This window comes from Arachis ipaensis, chromosome B8, assembly GCF_059453495.1.
Source record: "Arachis ipaensis isolate K30076 ecotype BB chromosome B8, ASM5945349v1, whole genome shotgun sequence".
Taxonomy (NCBI): Eukaryota; Viridiplantae; Streptophyta; class Magnoliopsida; order Fabales; family Fabaceae; genus Arachis; species Arachis ipaensis.
The window spans coordinates 3,230,714-3,244,382 of record NC_142443.1 but is presented as its reverse complement, the minus strand read 5'-3'; the positions used below and the strand labels follow the sequence as shown (position 1 = coordinate 3,244,382).

Genomic DNA, 13,669 nt, shown 5'->3' with positions numbered 1-13,669 from the left:
GAAACAACCAATTAGAAGGAAGGGTGATGGCAAACAACAGGTTCAGAAATCACAGCAGCCAAGTGTGGAAGCAGTTGAAGGACCATCTGATGAGACTCTGGTTGCAGCAAGCAGTGGAACTAAAAGGGTGTTTCAGTTCATCCCCATCCTAGGAGTCAACAATTCCAAAAAATGATGTTGATATTTTATGAGTATGATGTAAAATTTGGATCAAACTTATTTTCATTTGTTATACATTGTGGTATCTTTTTGGCAAAACTATGATGCTAAGGTTGTGAGCTGTTTCAGACTGCATATCATGTTTTGTTAGGATTGTAATCCTTCAAACTTAAACTTTGGTTCAATGTTAAATGATCCAAACTATTTAATGTCTTTTTCATTCTAATCCCATCAACATCATATTACATATACCCACCCAACTCCAACATGTTACAGCAACAGCATATCATCATTCATCAAAGTATAATTTAATATAACACTTGTGTTTCAAAGGCATAATTTAAACCGCTTTTCCACTTTTCAGCTAAGTTTGGCAACAACAGAACTCAAAATTACACTAACAACAACAACAATAAGCAAATACAAATTAACATTCTTCTTCCTCTCTAGATGCAACAGCTTCTTCTCCAAATCAGTGAGTCTCTGTTCCACTACCTTCTTCCCAAGATACAGTTTCAGATCATCAACCTCGTTCTCAGTCATAAACTTGTCTAAAACTCTTACTGTTGAAACATGGTCATCTAGCCATAAGAAGAACTTGCAATGACTGAGATTTTTCAGCTGCATGTTCATCATGGCAAAACAAAAAATCACCAACTTATAATAAAAATAACTTCTTCTTACGCTCGTATAATCAAAATCAATCAAATAAAACCACCAACTTACCTTTAAGAATTGGGGTTTGTCGTCGTCCTCGATTTGTACAATATGGCGTACACTCCACATCTACACCTCGGAGCAATGTCGTCTTTCTCCTCTGCAGCTTCTACGCATTTCACGGTCGACGGTAGTGGAACGCGTCTTGCGCTGGATGAAGCTCCATTGCTGGCCATTTACCACTCCGCAGTACCACCACCCCCAACCTCTCACACAAATCACAACGGCTATGGCGACAGGGTTCCATTTGAAGAAATAGGGCACACACCAAAAACGACGTCGTGCGAGTGCCCAAGGACTACAATGTTCTATTACTTTCTCCACTAGCACCACGTCAGTCCCGTTACTACCATCCTGAAGACACGTGCGCATATCCACGCCACATAGGCGTCAGGTAAAAAGAATCCGTTACGTGTTGGACACCAAATTGAATGGGAGGACCGGTTTGTATGGCGTTTTGATTTGTGAGGGGTCGTTTTGTATTTTCCAATCTTGAGGGAGTTAAAAGTCCACGATTTAAAAGGTCAAGGACGAATTTGTCCTTTACCCAAAAAAAATATTATTTTTGGTCATAGATTTTTAATTTTATGAAATTGATTAATTTTGTTATTAATATTTTTTTTGTACAGAATAAATTTATGTGACATATTAAACTATTGATTTATCCGTTAAAAGCTCATTAGGGTTCATAAATTTTTTTTAGGAGTTTGTTGTTTTTTGAGTAATTATTATGGTGGTTTAGTTTTTTTTATTTTTTTTGTTATTTCTTTAAAATATGTTGACTAAATTTGTTGTATAAAACTAAAAATATTAATAATTTTTAAATTATTTTTATTTATAAAAATTGAAGGAAGGATATATTAGGAATTAACATATTACATAAATATGTTTTAGAGAGATTATTAACAATGAGAGCGTCTTCTCTATCTCACCTTCCTTCATGTGCCTCTGATCTTGTTCTTCTTCACGATTTATTGCATATGAGAGAAGGGAGAAGTCCAACAACACAGAAGCGACAGCCGGTGGGAGAGGACTTAGAAAAGAAAGGAAAAAGACAGGGCATAAAATTCCAACGGTGAGAGAATTGTAGTGTCTATTCGATTAAGAGATTCTATGTTGAGAAATTGCTCCTGCTGCGAGTTAGCTATAAGAATTAGGAGAAGAAAAAAAGATTTCGTAAAAGATGGAGAAACATTAACACCAACACATTAAACCTTCTCAATATTTAAAAGGATGTCACTTTAATTGTATTTGGGGTCAGAAAAAAATGATGATATTTATAAATATAGAATTTTTGTCTAATTACGTAATTAATTTGTTGCCCAAAAATATTTTAAAGACGATCGTTCTTAAATTCAAGGATAAATTTAAAGCAATTTTAAGTTTAAAGACAAATTCAAAACTCAATTATAAGTTTATAGACGACTTTAAAATTTAATTCAAATTTTATCGAATATAAAACATATAAATGTGCTTTAGGATGAATTTTTTTTATACTCTTCTTATTTTTTTTATTCTGGGTGTGTGCATGCATTGATGCACGAGCACGAGAGCACTTGATAAGAGTAAACTTTTGAATATTTATGGTGTTCGATACAATAATAAATGTATACATTTTTTTAGAATAGTTTATCTATCATGTATTTTAATAGATACGATAAGATTATAAATAAAATTTTTTTTTTATTGAAAATACACAAAATTTAAGTTATCAATGTATTTATTCTATATCTATTAAATATTTAAATGAAATAAGTTAAAACTTTTCATTAATAATAAACTTATTATATGTCTTAAAAACATATATTAATTAAATTCATAATTTATTTATGATAATCTTTTTATAATTTTATATATTTATTTATTTAATTATTATCGAGTTAATTAATTAAAATAGTAACTAAGTATTTTAATTAGGATTAATTACTTGTTTGGTTTTGATAATTATAAGTGTTAGGTTAAATTAGCCATATTAATATAAAAAAAATTGGTAAACTTAGCCTCCTGAATCCTAATTACAGTATCATTCTATCGTAGAAACAACTCCTCGAGCATTAGGGATGAGTTTTAGTCTTTTAGATATGCTAAATCTTTGTTTGTCAAGTAAAAACTCATTTACAATTTTTTCATATGTTGACAATTGCAGATCAATTTTTAACTTATAATTAATATCTTAAAAACTATCAAAAAGCGTTTGTAGTCCAACGGTTAGGATAATTGCCTTCCAAGCAATAGACCCGGGTTCGACTCCCGGCAAATGCATTTTTTTCCTTTACATCTTTCTTCTTTTCATTTCAATCAATGTTGTTTGACTTGTTTCTATCGAAAACGCGAGCACCAATGAGGGAGGTTAATTACTTAGTAGAGTAATCCGTATTCCGTGCCGCCACAAAACACATAATTAGGCGCCAAACCAAACAATCACTTAAATGAGGACGAAAACGAAATCAGGGGCAGTATCGTACATTCCCAACTACCCGCCGTGTCAGTTAGTTGTCCGTCACTCTTCCTATCCATTTTCGAAAGCGTAACAAAATTCATAACTGCAGCGGCGTCATGGCGGGCACCAGCACCTCCTTCGCCGCCAACGCCGTCCGATCCACCGCCGTGGAACTTTCCAGAACCACAAGGTGCAACAGCCGCCGTTCTCTGCTCTCCCTTGCTGGAATCTCCTCCTCCAAAAGCCGCGGCGGTTCCGTCTCCGCCATCACCTGCGACGAGCATCCCCGTGGACCTTACTGCATATACGTTGGCCCTATTGACACCGCCAGCAAAGAAACCCTCGAAGCTCTTTACTCCCAAGTACAGACTCAAAATCACTACTTGTATTCAAAATTTGAGCCTTTTTTTTTTTAAATATTAAATGTTGATTCTGGAATTGTACTTTTTTTTCCTGTTTGTTGTTATAGGCACGAGATGCATATTACAGTGGTGAGCCTTTGATTATTGATGACATGTTTGATAGAGTAGAGGTATGTTGTATTATACTATTCTGCTTCAGTTTTAGATTAATAGACACCATTTATGGACACTGAATTTGGTTTAGTTTATGGAAACAATGCAGTTGAAGCTTAGGTGGTATGGTTCCAAGTCAGTTGTCAAGTATCCTCGATGCAGTATCAGGAGGCAATCAACTTATTCTGATGCTGAGGTCATTTCATTCTTTTCTCCACAGAGTTCAGATTATTTCAAAGCACTTCCCAAATTATCTCATGCTCTTGATGTAGCTGAAAATGTTGATGTTTATGTCTGATATGATTCAGTATTTCTATTCAAATGTCTGTGGTGTTATACATGTTTGTTATCTCTCTTTTAGGGTTTTCTTCATTTGAATATAGAGTGATGTGGATGTATCATGTATGTAGGGCAGGAAGATCTGTCTATGGTTTTTGCATTGGCCTCAACATGGGCTCTGATCCTTGCATTTGGCTGCTCAGCATGTATCGGGTCAATATGGTACACGGTCAGCATGGCTTATCAAAGTGCATTCAATCCAGGATCATCCTATGGTAGCAAGGCATCAGGACTAGAGTTTCTCTTCACCTTGAATGGCTTTATCTTAATGGCACTGGGTTTTGCCATTGGATATCCTATTGCTTCAGCTTCAGGTATATTACTTTTGCTGTTGCTGCCTGAAAAAGGTCCTAGTTTTCGAACTTGTGCTCCAATCAATAGCTCAAGTGACAAGCCCTTTCATATGGTTTAATTCAACGAATTCCTTGATGGCTGAGCAAAGACCAACTCAAAATCTCACAGCTTTTATGTGTTTTAACGGATGCTTTCTCAGTTAAGGCGCTTCAGAGCCTGTGGAGGAATGGCTTGGTGGCACTAAAGGGTACTTGTCCAAATTGTGGAGAAGAGGTCAGTCATTCTGTATGTGTTCTATACTAAACATATTTAATGCTTTAATTTAATTGTGCTACCTGAGTTGGATTAATTTTCTTTCAGGTATTTGCCTTTGTGACAGTGGACAAGGCTAATGACTTACCCCATAGATCAAATTGCCATGTGTGTGAATGCTTGTTAGAATTTCTCACCAAAGTTGAGGTAATAAACTAGTAATAATTCTTTTGCCTTCTTTTTCCATTACTCCTTGCAAAGGGTGTTCATAATTCTAGACTGGTATTTTAAAGATTGGAAAGCAAGAGAAGCAGGTATCCGTATTATGCTCTTTGCATGACAGATGGTGGTATCATTTTGCAGAAATCAAGTTCAAGATTTGGTGGACAATGGGTTCATGGCCGCATCTACCTTGTTCGCAGATCACGACGCCGACGGGAACTATAAATTTTCTTCCGGTTATATATGAATGTGTATAGTTAAGGAAGGAATTGCCATGTTAATTATTGGGAACTTAATTTCATTAGATTTGGTTGTGTTAGTGTTAACATCTTTCTGGGTCTATCTAATATAGCTTGAGTCTTGATTTCTTTAATCATATCGCTGGTACAAATTGCTGTGAGGAAGTAAAGCTGCGACTTAAAATTTGAACGAGATTCTATACCCCAAAATAAATAAATTGAATCCTATTTTGATTTAGCAAACTTAACTACTAAGTGTGTGTTTGAATTGAAGTTTGTAAAGAGAAATGCTATATTGGTCACAAACATATTTCTCTAAGCATTACACGTCAAAAAGAGGATAACTTCATAGTATCCTTCCGAATTTGCCCTTGAATCATGTTTCTTTCATGGATGAATAAACATAATTTTGATGTTAAATTCTGCAATTCGTAATTTGTTACAACACTTCGAGGTGAATTGAAGCGTCTATTTAACATGGAGAGCAGAAGCAATTTGCTAATGCTCCGCAAAACCAGAACATTCTTTTACACAGAAGGTATAGCACAACTATGGTCCAACAATTTTTATCATTGGTTTCAAGCTAACTATGGTCCAACAAAGAATCAAGTAAAATCTAATAACATGTCACTGATGGTTGGACATATTATCGGAACTTACTATGCCCATCAAAACAGAACTCAAAAGTGTGCCAAACTGTAAACTAGAGTCCATGAAAGCTGCATAGATGGGGAAAAGAGAGATCAGATGAAAGGTTAGTTAAAGGCCTTAATTAATCTTGTCTTTCGGGAACAAAAAGGAAAAAACCTCACTTTCTGCAATACACAGTAAAGACCAAGATAGTATACTACCAGGAAGAGTGTTGTAGATGCAAAAAGCCCTTCCAAAAGGAGGGCTCCGTGGCCGCCAAACTCTTCTTCATCGACCTTCAATACTAATGAATAGTAACCATATATAATCCCGGAGGACATCGCTAAAAAACTGCAAGGTAAAAGGATAAATGAGGGCGTAAGAAACCATCGATATCATCATATCAAACTTCTAAAAAATGTTAATCTGAGTATTGGATTGTTCACATCATACTGAAGATGCCCTACAGGCTACAAGTGCAATGTGACCTTTAAATCAAGCCTTATAAATTACAATAAAGAAACTACCAGGAAAAGAAACACAGCGAAAGCCATGGGGAAATTTTATAGCTACTAAAGTCTCAGCAATCAAAATAATACATGATGGTGCAAAAGGGATCAATTTATGCAACACAAGTTCCCTTGATCAATGTAGCTTAACATCATGAATCGGTTCTGTCAATAGGTTCACTAGATATCTTCCCAAAAATGAAAAGAGAACATAAAACACAACTTGAATATGAAATTAAGGAATGGATCATAAAACAAATACTCACAGGATAAACCAAATTCCCCCAACCAATGGGAAGACACCCCAAAGTAATCCACATACAAGACCGAGCACTTGTCGAATCCAATGCAGCACCTCTCCCATTTGATCCTACTTGGATTGGGACAGAACACAGAATATTACAGATAAGCGAGGTTAGCATAATAGGAAAAAAATTCAGCTATTCCTCTTTCACAAAATATGTACATTGAAAGGATATATTCACTATGATTACTTCTTAGTTGCCGCATCATACAGCTGACAGCACTTAATCCAACACTATTAAGCACACTACCAACAATTTAACCTCTCTTTTTTTTTTATATCGAATCAATGGAGCAAAGGGCAATAATTGAACACAGTGAGCGTAAAGATAATGACTTAGACTATTAGCACGCTGAAAAGAGCTCGCATGGATGGGGAGGAGAAGAAAAATGTAACCTTGTCCCAGGAAGCTTCGGGGTCAAGCAATTTGGCGAATTTGGAAGGAGAGAGATGAGCGTTCTGGAGCAGCTGTTGGTGGTTGACTTTAGCAGATTTAGCTTCTTTCATTCTGAGAAGACGACGACGACGACGGAGGAATGTTGGAAAAGGAGCTAGAATGCAAAGTTGCAATTGAGAAGTGAGGGAATTAGGGTTCGGTTGGTTGAATTTCTTCTCTGTGTATAAGGAATCTGAAGAAAGAGGGAAGTAACAGTGAAGTGAATGAGTGAGGGAATTTTAAAATTTGCAGTATATAAGCAATGCAGAATTTAATTCTCTATCATTATAAACTGTTCTATTCTATTCTCCCAGCTTAGCAATGATATTATTAATAGAAATTAAATAATTTCACTTTATCCAAACTATATTAAAGGCTTGTTTGAGCGAATCTTTAAAAAAAAAAATTTTTGAGTTATCTTATTTTAAATATCTTATGAAAAAGTAAAAATAATTTTATATTTAAATATTTTATGTAAAAAATTTTTTTTATATATTAATTATGTTTGAATATAATAATATAAAAATATTTTTTTGTTTATTTATTATATAAAAAATATTTTTTTTTAAAAAAAAGATGTAGATAGTAATTTTTCAAAAAAATTATTTTTTTATTTTTCTAATACTTTTACTTTTATTACTAAAAGTTTATCAAACACGTTAAAAAATAAAAAAGATATTTTTTTATCAAAAAATATTTTTTTTATCAAAATAATGATGTCCAAATAAACACTAAACATTTCAAACTAAAAATTTCAGAGAATATTACACTTTTTACTATTATATTTTATAAAGTAAAATATGAATATACTCTCAATTAATATTTTCTTTTAAATTAAAGTAATTATTTTTTCAAACTTTTAAGTGAAATTATAATCATTCTACATATACAAAAAAACAGTTACTAAATTAATACAAAACAAAAATACGTGAAATAACAGATATTATATATATAATATTTTTGTGAAATTAAGAATATTTTTTTTCTAATGAAGTTTGATCCTATAAATAATATATAAAAATTTAGTTTTAACTAATCTTTATAATTATCTTTTAAAATTTAAAATAAAAATATTTTAATTTTTTATTTTTAATATTTTTAAAAAAATATATTTAAATTTTCTATTTAAATATTAAGAATATAATTAAAAGGTTACATAATTTAGTGTTGTGATAATTACTTAAATAATATTAGAGTACTTTTTGATATTCTAAAAACAGTAGGAAGCTATCTATATATCTGAATCTCATAAGCGAAAAAAGGAATGCTATGAAATGAGTTTGCCTTATGAGACCGTTTATGAGGCGAGATGACAAAAAGTCAAACACATGAAATGAAATGCTATAAAAGCGGGCGTAAAAATCGATCCATGCTCCATCACTCCTAAGCACTCGCGCCATAAACGTAGCGTGCTTGCGTGTCTCTCATTTCTTCCATTAACACTTCAATCTCATTCTCATTCTCATGGCTCTCTCCATTCCATTCACCCACATTTTCATTTCAACGCACATTACATTATTTCCAAAAGTTTCAAAATTTCACCCTCATCTTACCAATTAAGCTAAGCTAATTAGGGTAAGGTTGAATACAGAGATGAGTAACCTCCCGGTTACTGACCCGCCTGAGACCAAATCTACGGGCTTTTTCGCTTCCATGTCCTCCATGTTCGGCAGCGCCAGGTAATTGTTTTTTGTTCGAATATTCATAATCGTTTTATTGCATTTTCTCTTGTTACGATCATCATTGTCACTCAAATTGGTCGCAACTTTATAGCGTAGATATCACATTCTATTTCCTCTGATACTCAAACCTTGATTATAAAACAATTTCATAAATATTCAAATTATTATTATTATTGATTTGGATAATATAAATAATTGAATTTTGTAGGCGGGAATCGAGTAGATCGCACTCACCGGAACGCCTCAAGTAAGTGCTCTTCTCGCCCAAGTCAAAGCGTATTGTTTACTTTGTATTTGGGATAATTCCACTAATATATCGTTAGTTGAATAATTGATTTTGATTGACTACATTTATCACAATTATTGGTTTAAATGATTGCTTTTGTTGATTCTTATTCAAATCTCTATAACAATGATGAGTTAGGCGTAATCAATTGTATTATGGTAGCAGAGCATATCTTGCGTTTGTCGATTATGTATTACTTGAAGCTCGATATGATCATGACTCCTAATATTAGTTGGAAGGATGTGGTTTTAAGTGCAATGTAAGCTTATTATGTGTGTTTCTCCTATCATTCTAGTTTGGAAGGATTAGAAGTCATAAATCCCGAGGGAGGAAAAGATGATGCAGCAGAGGAAGCTAAAAAAGGAAGATTTAAACCGGAGGTGATTATTTCTTTCTTTATTTTTTCATTTTTCATTATAGCATTGTTTCTTATGACCTGCTCAAGCATTAAAAATATTCAACCCCACAGTACGATCTTCATAGTCCTTCGTCATTTAATCTTTATATTATTTTTATGTTGTGTTGTTTTCAGATTTTGTTGATTGTTGCATATTAGTGTGCTGCCTATTATAATTTCTTTTTTTGGTTTTATTTTATTTTCTTTTGTCTTTTCTTTAGAACATGCCTCATACATAGTAGGTTCGGATAGCATTTTTCTCTATTTTCCTTGACTTGGCTCTCTTTACACAGGAAAGAGATAGTTTCTTCAAAATGATGAAAAATTACATTGGGGCAGATGTGACATCACTGGTAACGCTACCAGTTACTATCTTTGAACCTATGACTATGCTTCAGAAAATGGCCGAGGTTTGTGAAGCTTCAATTTTTACCATCATTCAATTGCTTCTTTTTCTTTTTCTTTTCTTTTTTGCTGCTTGATTGAACTTCAAAGTGTTTGGACTAGTTGATGGAGTACTCCCACTTGCTTGATAAAGCAGATGAGTGTGAGGATCCATACATGCGGCTTGTGTATGCATGTGAGTGTTTTCTCTCCTTTTAATCCTTCTATACAAGAATTTTATTTTATTTGGAGATAGTGGAGGAATAGTTAAAGATTTAGGTGAATGAAATCAAGAACCTCTATGTAGCATTTTAACTAGTGTTGACATGTGATCAATCAACAATGTAAATCATTTGAGCTTAAACATTTTATTGATATGACTTATGCATGTGTTTTACGACTATTTCTTTACCTTTTGTAATTCATTAATCATCACAGCATCATGGGCTGTATCTGTGTACTATGCATACCAAAGAACATGGAAGCCTTTTAATCCAATCCTTGGAGAGACCTATGAAATGGTTAACCATGGTGGAATCACTTTTCTTTCAGAACAGGTATCTTTTCTAATTTCAATTATATGTTCTTCATGGGAGCCTCCACCTCCCCCCCCCCCCCCAAAAAAAAAAAACTTTTCTCTATCCCCCTCACTTTCACTTTCAGATCAGATTTCTTTGTTATGTATGTTAGCATTTGGAAGAACTGCCTGTATTCTTCTCGCGGATGCTTTCTTTTTATTTCCTTTATATTGGATATCTTCAAACGATGCCTTTTTTCCCCTTTTAAATTTCAGGTTAGTCATCATCCCCCAATGAGTGCTGGGCATGCTGAGAATGAGCATTTCACATATGATATCACTTCGAAGTTGAAAACCAAATTCTTGGGAAATTCTCTGGATGTTTATCCTCTTGGAAGGTGATCATGTGTTGCATTTGTTCAACGAATTGCGTTATTTATCATGAATATGGATTATGCGATATGATACCTCTAATTTGATGTTTTAAGCAATCAACTTGTTCTTTTTTTTTTTTTTAAATACATCCTAGTTTGCTTGGTGGTGAAAGTGTTTTATGTTTGTGAATGATTGCTTGCAGGACACGTGTAACTCTCAAGAGGGATGGTGTAATCTTAGATTTGGTGCCACCTCCTACAAAGGTTAATAACCTGATATTTGGACGGACATGGATTGAGTCACCTGGGGAAATGATAATGACAAATTTGACAACTGGGGAAAAAGTTGTACTTTACTTTCAACCATGTGGATGGTTTGGGTAAGAAACTTAGTGTTGTGCTATTCATATTTCTATATTTTACTTTAACTTGTCATTCACTCCTCCGCTATTATCAATCAATATCAATATTATCTTGCAGGGCTGGTCGCTATGAGGTAGATGGGTATGTTTATAATGCTGCAGAGGAGCCTGAAATTTTGATAACTGGGAAATGGAATGAGTCAATGCAATATCAACCTTGTGATTTGGAAGGAGAGCCTCGTCCAGGTACAGAATTGAAAGAGGTCAGTGAGTTTGATTTCATACATTATGCTTTTTATTTTGCTGATAAGTTAAATGGTGAAAGCTCAAATTCTCCAAGCTAAGCATGCTGACTGCACAGGTGTGGCATGTTGCTGATGTTCCAGAGGATGACAAATTTGATTATACATATTTTGCGCACAAATTAAACAGTTTCGACACAGCTCCAAGAAAACTCTTGCCATCGGACTCCCGTTTACGCCCAGATAGATATGCACTTGAGATGGGTAACATAACCAAATCTGGTGCTGAAAAGAGCAGGTCCCTTACCATTTCTTTCACTCTCCTTGTATTCTGTTTCAGAAATATAGTAAACCATCACCATCCTACAACCAATACTCAATATTGACTGATATATAGTTTTGCATGCAGTAATTGTACCGAAACAAGACCGAAAATTTATGTTATCTTGATCTGTGATCTGTGATCTGTGATCTGTTCCCCACTGAGGCTATACAAGACCATAAAAACATGTTTTGAGTTTCACCTTACGTTGCATGTGTAATAAGGTTGTGTCTGTTACCTTACAGGTTGGAGGAGAGGCAGCGTGCTGAAAAGAAAATAAGGGAGGCCAAAGGGGAAACCTTCAAAACAAAGTGGTTTGATATAACTGAAGAAGTGGCAACCACTCCTTGGGGTGACTTGGAAATCTGTAAATACAATGGTAAATACACTCAGCATAGGGCTGCTATAGATAGCTCAGCCACTGATGAGGTTGATAATAAATCCGTTGAATTCAACCCATGGCAGTATCCACCACCATCATAATTTTGTCCTCGGTACTTTGTTTTCTCTCTTTTGGAAAGCCTGAGATAGTGGAAAATATCTGTCCTTTTCTGGTTGTTGACTTGTGTACATGGTATGGTAACTACAGTTCATTATTCTGTCTTAATTGATCTATAATTGTGATGTAGAATGCTATTAGTTTCTGTAAAAAGAGTGGAACATGTTTTATTATGTATATTATTGTATGGTAATTATCATAATCATCATAAACATATGCTTTTAATTTATTATCTAGTTTGCTGGTGGTATAAGAATTTGAATGAAGGTGGAATATATATATTTTCTTTTCCTTTTCAGTTCAATCTATATAGATAACGTTTGGTTAATGTCTTGAGATAGAGAAATTAATAGACATCAGAAAGTTGACAGAAACAAAAGTATATATGTTTAGAAAAAGGAAAAAAAAAATCGTGTTTTAATCTATCACCAAACAATTCCTTTCGTTAATAGCTAGTATTATCTAAATAATCATTGAATGAATAGAGGGAACAGATTTTAAACGAATAATAAATTTAATTTTTATGTTTACATAAATAACAATTTATATAAACAAAAGTAATTAATTTTCAAACTCTACCTAATGATTGAGTTACGTCACCTTCAATCTCAGGAAATGGATTCTTTCCAGTTTTTTTAACGGAAATTGATTCTTTCCAGTTTTTTTAACACTTAAAGAAATATAGTGTGATCTTTTACTATTAATTTTATAAGTGGGGTCAAAATTAAATATGAGAAAGAAAATAATAAAAAATAAAAAATCACAATTGATACTGACCAAATTTTTTTCATTGAAAATGATCTACTCCCTCAACTTCATAATTCATTCTTCCCCGTTCCGACTATTAATATAGCTTTTGTAAACTAAAATATTGAAGAATGGAATGCAGAAATTTATTATTACAGCTTACACACAAGTCACGCATGGCAATTCATAGTATAAAATTTGAGAAGAAATCATAGCATTTATAAATGGCATCAGTCTTGATGAATTGAACTTGCGCGTACAATTATCTTTCAATATAAAGTATTTAAGATATTTTTTATTTTAATAATTAGTAATATATATTATTTTTAAATTTATTTTAAAGATATATGATAAGAATAAAATTAGACATATTTAAAATTTTAAAGTAATAAATTTATGAGTCTCTCATTTTATAAATTTCTTATTCTTTTTTATTTTTTTTTATGTAGGACTAATTTCATATGATCCTCACTCTTACAATATTAACAATAGTATTTAGATGTGTCTGAATATATTTAAAATTTTTTTTATTAAAATACGATTGAATACAATAAATATAAGTATCAAATAAATATCAATAAATATTATATCCAAAATATACTTAATATATAGATACGAGAATTAACCAAGTATGCGTATTTGATATGTTTTGAATAAATGAATGATGTTTTATCTTTTGAGTGTATGGGTGTATAATCATCAACTAGCCTGCATTATTATTGCTTTATAAGTTGTGACGCATCTAAAAGTATGAAAATTTGTTTTATGTTATGAAAGTATTAACAGAATATTTTTGTTCGC

At 33.0% G+C, this 13,669-nt stretch overlaps 3 protein-coding genes and 1 non-coding gene across 5 annotated transcripts; 3 read left to right on the top strand and 1 right to left on the bottom strand.

Annotated features, from left to right (window-relative positions):
- The first annotated feature begins 3,066 nt into the window (after positions 1–3,066).
- Positions 3,067–3,138, top strand: TRNAG-UCC (transfer RNA glycine (anticodon UCC)). The gene has a single exon. It is a non-coding gene; the product is annotated as a tRNA-Gly (tRNA).
- A 59-nt stretch (positions 3,139–3,197) lies between these two features.
- On the top strand, positions 3,198–5,314 carry LOC107614188 (PGR5-like A protein). Its single transcript, XM_016316421.3, has 7 exons — positions 3,198–3,678; positions 3,786–3,848; positions 3,941–4,027; positions 4,247–4,484; positions 4,664–4,737; positions 4,825–4,923; positions 5,080–5,314. The coding sequence occupies exons 1-7, from the start codon at positions 3,433–3,435 to the stop codon at positions 5,161–5,163; spliced, it is 891 nt and encodes a 296-aa protein (XP_016171907.1). The 5' UTR covers positions 3,198–3,432; the 3' UTR covers positions 5,164–5,314.
- Positions 5,315–5,579: 265 nt separating this feature from the next.
- Positions 5,580–7,334, bottom strand: LOC107614189 (uncharacterized). 2 transcript variants are annotated; one of them, XM_021108582.2, is made up of 4 exons: positions 7,017–7,334; positions 6,583–6,686; positions 5,990–6,158; positions 5,580–5,896 (listed from the first exon to the last, which is right to left on the bottom strand). In XM_021108582.2, exons 1-4 carry the CDS (start codon positions 7,125–7,127, stop codon positions 5,858–5,860), a joined length of 423 nt encoding a protein of 140 aa, XP_020964241.1. In that variant the 5' UTR covers positions 7,128–7,334; the 3' UTR covers positions 5,580–5,857. The 2 variants fall into 2 exon arrangements, with proteins under 2 accessions (XP_020964241.1, XP_016171908.1); XM_016316422.3 differs by having other exon boundaries at positions 6,029–6,158; positions 7,017–7,327.
- Positions 7,335–8,516: 1,182 nt separating this feature from the next.
- Positions 8,517–12,387, top strand: LOC107610257 (oxysterol-binding protein-related protein 3C). The gene is made up of 11 exons (XM_016312328.3): positions 8,517–8,735; positions 8,947–8,985; positions 9,320–9,404; positions 9,715–9,831; positions 9,929–10,001; positions 10,244–10,362; positions 10,599–10,720; positions 10,900–11,076; positions 11,177–11,321; positions 11,420–11,598; positions 11,868–12,387. The coding sequence occupies exons 1-11, from the start codon at positions 8,650–8,652 to the stop codon at positions 12,103–12,105; spliced, it is 1,380 nt and encodes a 459-aa protein (XP_016167814.1). The 5' UTR covers positions 8,517–8,649; the 3' UTR covers positions 12,106–12,387.
- The last annotated feature ends 1,282 nt before the right edge of the window (positions 12,388–13,669 follow it).

Coding starts and splice junctions, on each gene's coding strand:
- LOC107614188 (XM_016316421.3), top strand. CDS start 3,433: ATGGCGGGCACCAGCACCTCCTTCGCCGCCAACGCCGTCCGATCCACC. Junction 3,679..3,785: donor TCGAAGCTCTTTACTCCCAA/GTACAGACTCAA, acceptor TTGTTGTTATAG/GCACGAGATGCATATTACAG. Junction 4,485..4,663: donor TCCTATTGCTTCAGCTTCAG/GTATATTACTTT, acceptor ATGCTTTCTCAG/TTAAGGCGCTTCAGAGCCTG.
- LOC107614189 (XM_021108582.2), bottom strand. CDS start 7,127: ATGAAAGAAGCTAAATCTGCTAAAGTCAACCACCAACAGCTGCTCCAG. Junction 6,687..7,016: donor CCGAAGCTTCCTGGGACAAG/GTTACATTTTTC, acceptor CAATCCAAGTAG/GATCAAATGGGAGAGGTGCT. Junction 5,897..5,989: donor TTTACTGTGTATTGCAGAAA/GTGAGGTTTTTT, acceptor CCATCTATGCAG/CTTTCATGGACTCTAGTTTA.
- LOC107610257 (XM_016312328.3), top strand. CDS start 8,650: ATGAGTAACCTCCCGGTTACTGACCCGCCTGAGACCAAATCTACGGGC. Junction 10,363..10,598: donor TCACTTTTCTTTCAGAACAG/GTATCTTTTCTA, acceptor TTTAAATTTCAG/GTTAGTCATCATCCCCCAAT. Junction 11,599..11,867: donor TCTGGTGCTGAAAAGAGCAG/GTCCCTTACCAT, acceptor GTTACCTTACAG/GTTGGAGGAGAGGCAGCGTG.